Source organism: Rhea americana, unplaced genomic scaffold, assembly GCF_003343005.1.
Source record: "Rhea americana isolate MKP2758 unplaced genomic scaffold, rheAme1 scaffold_80, whole genome shotgun sequence".
Taxonomy (NCBI): domain Eukaryota; kingdom Metazoa; phylum Chordata; class Aves; order Rheiformes; family Rheidae; genus Rhea; species Rhea americana.
In genome coordinates, this window is record NW_028186979.1 from 2,481,380 (window position 1) to 2,492,070 (window position 10,691).

The 10,691-nt window shown below is 38.3% G+C and overlaps 1 protein-coding gene across 3 annotated transcripts in view; it reads left to right on the top strand.

Moving 5' to 3' along the window:
* RNF144A (ring finger protein 144A) overlaps positions 1 to 6,389 on the top strand; it is a 55,724-nt gene extending 49,335 nt beyond the window's left edge. For all 3 annotated transcript variants that reach the window (XM_085322914.1, XM_085322915.1, XM_085322913.1), the window contains one exon: positions 1,576 to 6,389. In XM_085322914.1, coding sequence (XP_085179040.1) covers positions 1,576 to 1,707 — 132 coding nt within the window. In that variant the 3' untranslated portion in view covers positions 1,708 to 6,389. The remainder of the gene's footprint in view (positions 1 to 1,575) is intronic.
* The last annotated feature ends 4,302 nt before the right edge of the window (positions 6,390 to 10,691 follow it).

A 10,691-nucleotide genomic window follows, 5' to 3' on the forward strand; every position in this document is an offset into this window, starting at 1 on the left:
TTAAAAAGGAAGAAGAAGCAAGAAACTTGGTGAATTCTTTAAGAGCATATTGGGGCTGAAAGGAAGTCCTCATAGGTACCGCATAAATATCCGCAGTGGCCAGTCCAGTGCTCTGAAATGCTACCTTCCACCTTGTCTTTGTCTAGCTAGCAGTGCCCTACTGTGCGCTCTTAGCCAGGACTGCGAACGAAGAGCTGGGAAAGTGCAGGCTGTCTCTGTAGAGCAGGATGGGGGCAGATGCAGCTCGCTTTWTAAAGCCGTTTCAGCTGAGAAGTTAGCTTTCTTTTCTGTCTATAGCAAATGTATGCAGACATTAGTAAAAGAAAGTTGCATCAGATCGTCAGCACCTTCAGAAAAAGAATTAGTGAAACGCGCACACTACTGAAGTTTAAAGAGAAATTACTCTTGGCGAGAAATAAGATTATTAGTCTAGGAAAGCTTGAGCTTCTTATCCGTAGGCAGCCAAAAGACACGACTGAAAAATTCTGGCGTCGTGTTAGGTAATGCCAGGGCGAAGGCTTCGCGCTTCAAAATCGTGTCTGTGCAACAGCGCCATCTGCCGAAACGAGCGCTTGCTTCCAGCCCCGCGCCTCGCACATAGTCGGGCAGTGAAATTACAGAAAGAAATACACAGTAATCAAAAAGAGAAATTATCCACGGTTGGTGGTAGCAAGTCATTCTTCCTATACCATGGCAAATTAAATATTTGCCAGCTAATTGAAATGGCATATCTAACCTTGGCTAGAAGAATCCTTATCGAGCAATGCACTCTAATTTCATTTTGCCTTCTGTTGTGAATTTTTGTTAGCAGATKATTATTCCACTCCTGCCCTCATTATTCACAGTTATTCACAGATGCTGTCATGTGAATCAGTCTAAGTGTTTTCTCAAATAATTTGTAGACATATTGTCCCAGCCTTACTATTACTGTCGCTTGTGGGAAATAGGAAACTTTCTCAGGCAGTGCCTCTCAACTTGGTTTCTTTTTAAATGATTTTCCAAATTTAAACTCTATAGAAACTAATGAAGTTTGGCACACTGACAGCATTAGCTGATCTGAGCTTTTCTGCTAGTGCTAGAAAGAGGGTGATCAATAAATGTAAGTGGAAAAAATGCTTTTAGATGGAGTTAGGTCATATCCCCCGAGGCAGCGGAGTGAGCTCAGGTTCATTATTTGGCATATGCAAAGTCATCCTGTTGTTCATACTGTTTGCAGTCCAAGGCTGAGATTTCCAACCTTGTGTTTGTGCTGGTGGGAAAGTTATGGGAGTCTTTCTGACAACTCCAGATCCTGTCTTGACAGCTTCTTTTTGGAGTTTTCTTCAGCAAGTAGGCGAGCGTTTAACAGTGGGAGTCTAACTGTCTTGTAGTCGTGTCCCCAGTATTTAATATTTATCTTTGATCAAGAAAAAAGGAAAAAAAGTATCTAATCAGTTGCTTCATTAGATGTTTGAGATATAGCAAAGCAACACAAATAAGCATCTGTGTCGCTTTATATGATGGAACTGAGTTGTGTAACATGGGTCTGACTGGAGCAATGAAAAATGAAAATTTACTCTCTGATTTCTCCTTCAGGTGGTAGGAATTTTTGCAGGATTTGGTCTTCTCCTTTTGGTGGCCTCCCCTTTCCTTTTACTTGCTACACCATTTGTTCTGTGCTGCAAGTGCAAATGTAGTAAAGGAGATGACGACCCTTTGCCTACCTAGACTGAGAGAAGATTGGACTCATCACAACATATGTTTTGATTTTATTGTGGCTGTTGTTGTTTCCCTCTTGCACTTACATTGCTGTAGCCTTATTTGGCCTGTTCTGCTTTTTGTTGACACGCAGTGTTGGTTCCAGGAACTGTTTATTGTTAATACTGTTGCACAGATCAACTGATATTAGACAAGAAGGGTAATGGAAGGCAAGTTTGGTGCTTAAGGAAGACCGTGGACCAAGGTAGCTAYCTGAAATGAAGAGCTGATTCTGTGAAAAATAATGCAGAAGGTTTCTGTTGCTCTTGGTGGACTGGGAACGGTGCTGAATGACATCAGCACAACAACTTAAAAATACATACAATGTAAACCTTTTGCATATCCATTTGCTTCAAAATTTGGTGTCTTATTCCTCTATGTATTTAAGCTGCCTATCATTTAAATTGGATARTCAACTTAGTGTGACTTTAACATGCCTATTACATTTCTGTTTTTTGTTAATATTGACATCACTGCATCCTTTTTAGGGCATATTTTTTCCAAGAATAACAAGATCATTAAGGTGCATATAGGCCATCCTATGCCTTTCTTGAAAATTGGGGAGGGATAGGGGGACAATATTGATCCCTGTTGCCTTCTGGGAATTTTAGGAAGTGTGGGAATTGATTGAAAGCTACATTTCTGAAGTTGGTTTATGAAGCTGTAAGGTTGAGTGGTGACACAAACCTGCTATCCAATCGAGATTCTTTTAAAGATACATTGATGCTAATGATTACCACTGGACCACTATTTTTTTCAAATTGTTATATTTTGCTGTCCTTTAGGGTTCTGCTACACTCATAGGGCTATGTAACTTCTAATCCAGGTATCTTAATCTTTTTATAKAGATATATATATAKATATATATATATAATCCTATTTAAACCAAATGTGTAAATAGCTGTGCTATTGAAATATTTTCGAAGTTCAAGATAGCTTGCTTCTGTCTTAAGGGCAGTTATTAAAAATACAGGACTAATTTTACTATTCAGCAGACTTTGGGTTATCAATGAATCTTTCCTTTTAAGTATAAAAAATCTGAGCRTCAGGATGATCCCTGTAGTTCGTAATAAAAATGCCTGGGATATTTGTGGAAGTTGTATTTAACATTTAAACTACTTAGCCCTTTTTCAGAGTTAATATTGTATGGTGTATGCTGTTAAGAACAATACTGTGACAAGTTTTTATTTGATAATGAATCAGTGACCTGGTTTGATAGTTTTTCAGATTCACAGTGCTGTATGTTTCCAGAGTAGTAAAATATGCTAGTCAACATACTGTTAATCATACTAGTTTTTATTTAGTAACATTTTGTGGAATATGATCTTAGCTGTTTTTAAAGACTATAAGAATTTAACTAATGACGTCTCATCATGAAATACGATGCACCTGAATTGCTGCGTATGTTTATGTATAATACTGGAGGAAAAAATYATTTTGAATGGCACGTGACTGAAGTTTGACTGCATTTATTTCATTATCACTTATGCCTGTGCATTATCGATTTACTGAGGTAGGTGAATATACTGAAGCTAGGGAAACTGCACTGAAAATGTATCAGGACCTTTAAATGCAACTGTTTCTGGCTACTCTCACAGGCTGGGATTACATTTTCATAGCTCAGTCATAAGGAAGTGACACCTTTTTCCATTACCTTTTATTTTATACTGCTTGTTAAATAAAATAATTGGAGAGTAACGTTTTGAAAAGGCCACTGTTCTTTTATAAAACTACTCTTGAATTCTTTCTTCCCCTTTTTTTAAATTTTAAAGGTATCCAGATCCAAATTGTATCTAAATGCAAATTTTACCTCCAGAAACTGCATGTTTGCTGTTTAGCTTGATTTTAATGAGTTCAGCCATTATAACAAGAAGGAAAAGAATATCTGTTTACCAGCAATTCTGAATTCCTTATATCTTTGCCTTTTTTATGGCAGTGCACAGTTCAGATCTTTGCTTGTATTATATATTTTTGTTTTCATGGTTCTTTTTAGCCAGTATTTTAGATCATCTTTGTTATTAAAAATTGCGTACTTATTCAAAAAATATTCCTAGAGGAAAGTTAGGTAACAGATCCAGTCACTTTGTTTGCCAGCTGCCAAGTAGTGTGTAAAGCACTGCTGGATTCAGTGGGCAGCGAAGTGGTCATCTCGCTCCGGTTCTGGCAGCAAATAAGTCCGTATCACCAAAGATACCAGAGCAGAGCACTGTTTAAGCTTGGCTTATCTTGAGTCATTGCTTCAATGTGCGGGAATAACAGAAACCCTTGTGCGAGTGACAGCCTCCTGCAGGTAAGCTTGTCAGGCTGGGTGAGACAGCTTGAACCATGGCCTTTCATCTCTGGCCCTGTAACTCGATTTAACTGGAGAAAAAAAAATGGACATAAAGATTTCCTGGGTTGTTAATTTTCTAATTGTGAGCACTAAGATTTTCCTGTGTGGCACTGGTTCTAGTGACCAGTTCTACTGGAGTGTTAGACGGCAGCAAAGGTGTGGTGGCCTGTTAACAGTATCTGCGGTGTCATGGTACGTGGTTTATTTTCTACTGTGCCTTTCTTAGAGACAGTCTTTGTGTGGCAATACAGCAAATCTTACTTTCTGTGGTAGAGAACTACTGTCTCCTGGGCGGCCAGTTAATAATCAATGTCAAAATTAAGGCATGTCCAGATTCAAAAAAAACAAAAACAAAAACAAACAAACAACAACAAAAAAAACAAACGGAAGTGAAAAAAACCTTTATAAACATAAATGTTTTAAAATGGTAGTTYATAACAGATGCATCTCTGTCTCTGGTCTCAAGTACTTGAAATGCTACTGGAGATCTCTGTGGCATGTCACTTGGTACACATTCTGGCTCTTGGGATAGGCCATACGCCTACACACGCTTACCAAATACCTAATCCTTTCAGGTATGCTAAATGTCATTTCTTCTGCATAGCTTTGGGGGATTTTTTGTTTGTCTCTTTTTGCTCTTTTTAATGCTGTTTTGTTTCCTAAGCTGTGTATTTTTGGTAGTGATGTACTGAGGTTCGGCCTTTTTTGTGTTACAGTTTATGTTGATAGTGTGACATCTAATACCCTGAAATCAGACTGTAAATATATTATTTTAAACTCTGACATTTAWGACAGAAAAGGGAATGTTTATGTTTCTGCAGCTTTTCAGATGACTCTGTTGTAACAGCTTTGTCTTTTTGAATTTTCATCTAAAAAATGAGATTCACTGCATGATTTTTGTTGCATTCTTACGGTTATGCTATGATTTAGTTTGTACGCATTGCCTTAAATGCTGTTTTAATGGAGTTTTTTTAACAATACATGGTTTATGTGTTCTTTTGAGATAAAGCAGTGTCTTGTCTAGTGAGCACAGGAGTGAGTRTGGAGTCAGGACTTCCAAGGCTTTGCTTCCCCTTGGACTTGTTATTAGTTGAGCTYGAGTCAGTTTTGAGCAAGATCAGTWAAAAAAACTGYACTGACTTCAATGACAGGAGCATTGGGTCTTCCTCATGTGACCTTGGACAAGTCACTTTTCTTCTTTTATCTCAATTTAGCAATCGCTTAAATGGATGGAATAATGCTCAGCTACCTCACAGGAGTGTTGTGAGGATAATTACATTGATTTTGAGGCTTTTCAAGATTCTCTGATGAAAGATTATATATAAATACCTACTGTGGTTTATGTTAATATTTAATTTTTTTTTGCAAGTTGGCATTCATCCTTGATCCTCCTACTGCTGACTGCAGCATACCAAGAGTTTGGGATACTTTCCCCCACATACCAAGCAGCATGACCTTTCCTCACATACTCTGACTTATGAATCAGGCAAGATCCCAAATGAGAGCTGAATGGCTCAACTCTCAGCATACAATTATGCCCTGACATACAGGAAATGCAGTCAAAATTAGTGGAAAGCTCTCTTGTGTATGGAGCGGACAGGATAAATATTTGTATATCAGAAAAAAAGATGACTTTTTTGATTTAAAAATGGTATGGGCAGGAAAAAACAAAAATATTATTTTCTGCATTTCATCTGCAATCCTTTTACTGTGAAAAAATAATATGTTTAAAAATAACTGTTTAATACAAAGAGTTTTCTTCCAAATAAGGTACAGCATGCATAAAACTTTGTGCAGATTTACTTTTTATAACCAGAGTTTGTATGTTTCGTATATAATCTGGCATCCTGAGGAAAATGGATAGAATATGGAGGTTGTTGCTGACAGTGATATTAAAGATATCAAAAAAGCCTGCATCAGCACTTGATTGCTAGTGCACTTATACTAAGCAAAGCATGCTGTTTGTGTTTAGAGCCCTGTGGTCCTCATTATTGCTTTGATTTGTGTATCTGTCTTATAAGAATTCCAGGAACATTAGGTACAGGTACGTGGTACATAACTGAACCTTTCTTGGTCATTTTATCACGGATGTATTTTAACCTTGTATAGGGATAAGCATGAAGGAGTCATGCGTATGTATAAATAATGTATTTGAGCAGTGTAAAAATAGTTCTGTTGATGTATTTGAAATGTAAGTACATTTTGTGCCACTAACACTGTGATGTATAAAAGAGCTGTTGAATGCCTTTTAATGTTGTGTTTTGTACTTTGAATCACATTGAAGAGTTTAATTTGTAATTTCAATAGATATTTTAAATGAGTACGTCTCCTGTGATTCTTCATAGTGACTGTTCAGTGTTATGTTCACTCAAGAAAAGTGTTTTTGTTGTGGGCAAACGCTCTGTCCTCTTCCCCTYCTTCCTTCAGAATAATCCTGTGGCCTGGAGTCATCCCACCTGGCTTCTGGGCGCATGATCTGTTTTGTGTGACACAATATGAGAGACTGATTTCATCCACAGTCTATAAGAGAAAAAGAGATACAGATCATAAAGGAGAGTGAATATAACCCATTAATCCAGCAGATTCTGTTGGCCTCATCTGCTCATACAAGCCTAAATTAAGCTCCATGGGCACAGCCATCCCTGAGATATTTGCTGCTGTGCTTTGTTTTTGAGAATGATTAAAAGCAAGTACATGTTTTATTTTTCTCTTTGCTTGAGTTGATGTTTTGAGTGTGGTGGGTGGTAGAAATGCTTGAGCTGCCTGAAAAGCCTGAGGTCTCAGTACACTTTGAGAATGACCTTGTCATTTTGTGGGATTACCCACAGGAGAAAAACACAAGGCTGTGCAAAGTCTTAAAATTATCTTTGCAGAAGAACATAATGCAACATTACTTATTTATTTTTATGCCTCAGTAAATGTTAGTGTTCTCTTTTTGTTAGTGTCATGTAGCTTCTACAACGAGTATAAATTGAGTGAGTAATATTTGAGTTGGAATGTGGATAGAATTTTCTTTAATGCATTTTAAAAGGGATATTGAAAGAATATTTTAAGCCTTTGCTGTAACTGGTGCTGCTATGAGCCAGCAGAGTGCAGTCTTTGAACACCATTTTARACAATAAGGCATGGCTTTCTTTAAGAGTATTGCACATAAATCTATATGAACAAGATTTCTATCGCAAGTTTTTAAAGCCTGTGTTTCAAAACCTGCACAGAGTTAATCGTAATGATATCATACCTAAAAATAACAGGGTTATGATGGGCCTTGCACACTGTGCTGGGCTGTTCTAGTCTCTGGATATTAACATATGTTACTGCTTCTGTTTTGTGAGAATATATAAACCTTTTCTGAAAGTCACAAATCCGAAGTGTTTGAATTTCCAGAAAACTGATATAAGCATAAAAATGTTTCAATCTGCAACTGAAAAATGTGGTGCAAACCAGAGATCTCTTTCAAAATGCTGCGTTCAGACAGCACTGATCAGTCCATTGGAGAGAGGGAGAGGGAACACTAAAAAATCAGTTGGTTCAAAACACATTATGTATTGGCTAATAACATTTCATCTTCTCTATATTTTATAATTGGCGGATGTTGTAACTGAGCCAAATTGTTCTMTTCTCCCTTCCTACCCACGCCTGCTGTCGTATCTGTGTTCCTCAATACAGATGTTCTGCAGAAACAATACAACTGTCCAAACAATAAGTGTAACCATCCGTTTAGCAGTCAACATGTTTGGCAGAGAAGGCAAGCTGCGATGGGTGATTACTGAGAGTCCTGCCTTTAGCTCATTCTACTTATACTTGTTCCAAAGTTCTCCCCCACAAAGTCTATCTGAATAAAGCAAATTGCAAAATTAGCTTCTTGTATTTTTCACAGCCTAAAGATATGCTTCAGGATGCTGCCAACACTAGCGCAAACCCTACCTTTTCAAGAAAATAYGAGTGTGCTGTCCTGACTGCCACCATCTCCCTGCCAAACTTCTATGGACCCCTGGAAAACTCCTGGTTCATGATAGATACAGCATGTTTGGGATGTTAGGATCGTGTTTTTCAGCTAGATCAATTTTTATTTTTTAAGATCTCACAAATATGAAAAATTGCGCTGCTAGAGGATCAGGGTAGTGTCTTACCAGACTGCTAACACTTTGTTCCCATCATATCATAGTATGTTGTTTAGCAGATTTCCGTAGCTGTCAGCATTGATCGAGTAGTAGCAGACAGGAGACCTTCTCAAATGCAGGATGCTTCCAGCCTGAAGCTTCTGCATGCAACTTCCCTTAGCTTCCCAGCACCTGGGTATGGTGTCCAGGTGCAGAGCATTGCCTGCTGAAGAATGGCTCCTGAGAGATATGTGGTTGCTGGGGTCAACTCACTGCTTCCAACAGGATGGAGCAGAAAGCAGAGAGATCCTGAGCAGGAGGAAGAGGCACTGGGAAAGGGCAATGAATGAGTTRTGTGAGATGAAAAAGTTTAGTGTGGGGTGCCGTTGTTTTTATTAGCAATTGTTGCCCTTGATCCCATCTTTGATCTGAGGACACGGTGAACTGAAGGCTCTGCAGGCAATGTCTAGTATCTCATTACAGCTGGGACTTGGTAAGGGAAACAGAAAGGAGGTTGCAACTGGATTAAAATAGGAGYGCCTCATGGAAGCAGTTTTGAGGAACCACCTGTGTCAACTTTTCATCTGGGCTAAAACTGGGGCAACTAATCCAGGCATTTTTCTCAGTGCCATTTGTCTGTGAAAAATACAAGAAACTACAGTACCTAAAGATCCCAGGGCTCCCTTAGATTCAGAGGTCTCTTTAAGGTACAGTCATTTCTGCTTGGCAGCTGCTGCCCTTGTGTCTGAGATAGCTCCTCCTGAGCCATAGGATCTGGCCAGAGGCCCTGGGCTGCAAGGTGAAAGAAGTCAGGAAATGCCTGACGTTCAGCAGCATCTATCTGCCTTAAATCATACCGTATCTTTATGCCTCTTCAAGACACTTACTAGTTAAGGTCTTTAAATCTTTTGATGGTAACCACAAATGTGCAGTCTGACACCACTTTCCAATTAAAATTGTAACAGCCCTTTTGGCTAGGCAGACTCTGACTTCCCTTGCTCCAACTCCATGGTAATCTCTTGGCAGAGATGATCGTCTCTGAATAAATGGTGGTGGCCATGCAGAAATGGTTTTGGTACATTGTTGCCTTGCTCCAGCAGGAGGCTGGGTCGGATAGGATTTGCCAAGAAAGATAMAAGTGATGGAAGATTTTCACAGAGCTTTGTATTGTCCCAAAGTTCAACAACCATACACGTGAAACACTATGAACAGTAAAAGCTCCTGGAGGCAAGCAGCATGTTGGGAGGAAAAGGAAAACCTTTTCTGTTTACAGGAAAGTATCATAGTCTCTTTAAGGTCCATAAAAGGAATCAGAGTGTGAGGTTCCAGAAAACTTCCATTACTCTCTGGTGTGTCCTGTRYGTCTTTCACTTAAGAYAGGTATTTCTGCCCTGAAGACCTCAGCTTCTCCTAGTATCTCTGAAGAGCTGTTGAAGACTCTGTAAGGTTTGTGTGGATAGTGTGCACTGTGCTCTGGCTAATCTCTGCTCCTGAAATGGCTGGAAGGTGTGGTTGCAGAGGAATATTAAGTGAGAGTAGTCCACATAGAAAAACTGATACTCGCTTGATTTGCCAGRAGGAGAATCAAGCAACTTAAGTAAATATTTCTGAATCGTTGTTATTATTTCCATAAATGAGCAAGATTTCAAAAGATGTCTGGCATCTCTCCCTCACCCACTCTGTAGAGGGAAAACCTCTCTGGTAAAATGGAATCTTCTTGCTATTTTAAACACAGGCAAAAACAAATTCCAACAAGCTCTTGAGTGGCACACAATGCCTGGCTTATTTCTTTTCATGCRTGGTGTCATGGCAACAGAAAGAATTTAAAATTAATTACAATCCAGGCAAGATGGCCTCTACTTATATTAGATGTTGGTTTTATCCTGACCTTGTGATTTTATTTGTTCCAAACAAGATCAATGGAATTCTTTGCTGCTAAGGATTTTTTTCTTTCTTTCTTTGGGGGATAAATCTCATGGTCACTAATTTGAACATGAAATAAGCTGTAAATGGAAATTATGACTTTGAGTTAGTATAAGGATATGAGACAAAACAAAATTCGAAGGAAAAAGCAGGAAAAGACAGTAAGTGAATAAGAGAAACAGATCTTGTTAAACATTAGTAAATCCTGTGAGTAAAACAAAGCATRTCATTTTTAGTAGGGCAATTCAATGAAAGTTGCTGTTAACAATTTCTCTAAAAAGATTTGATTTATGGGCCTAGTAATCAGATATCGKAATGTATTTCATCTGATAAATGTTCTATACCTGCCTTGATATGGTGATACTTTAAATTGAAAGATGCTTTGATGGCACATAACAGGAACTCGATGAAAATTCAATTTCATTTTCTGACTTGACAGGTGTTTCACTTGCTCATTCAAATTCAAAGTTCTGATTTTGGTATTTTTCTCTTCTACTCTGCATTACTTAAAAAGAGTCACATATTGCATATATTTTCCAATATAAAAGGCTAAGTTTAATTTTTAACAATTAGATAGCATTTTTACACCAAGAAAGCCA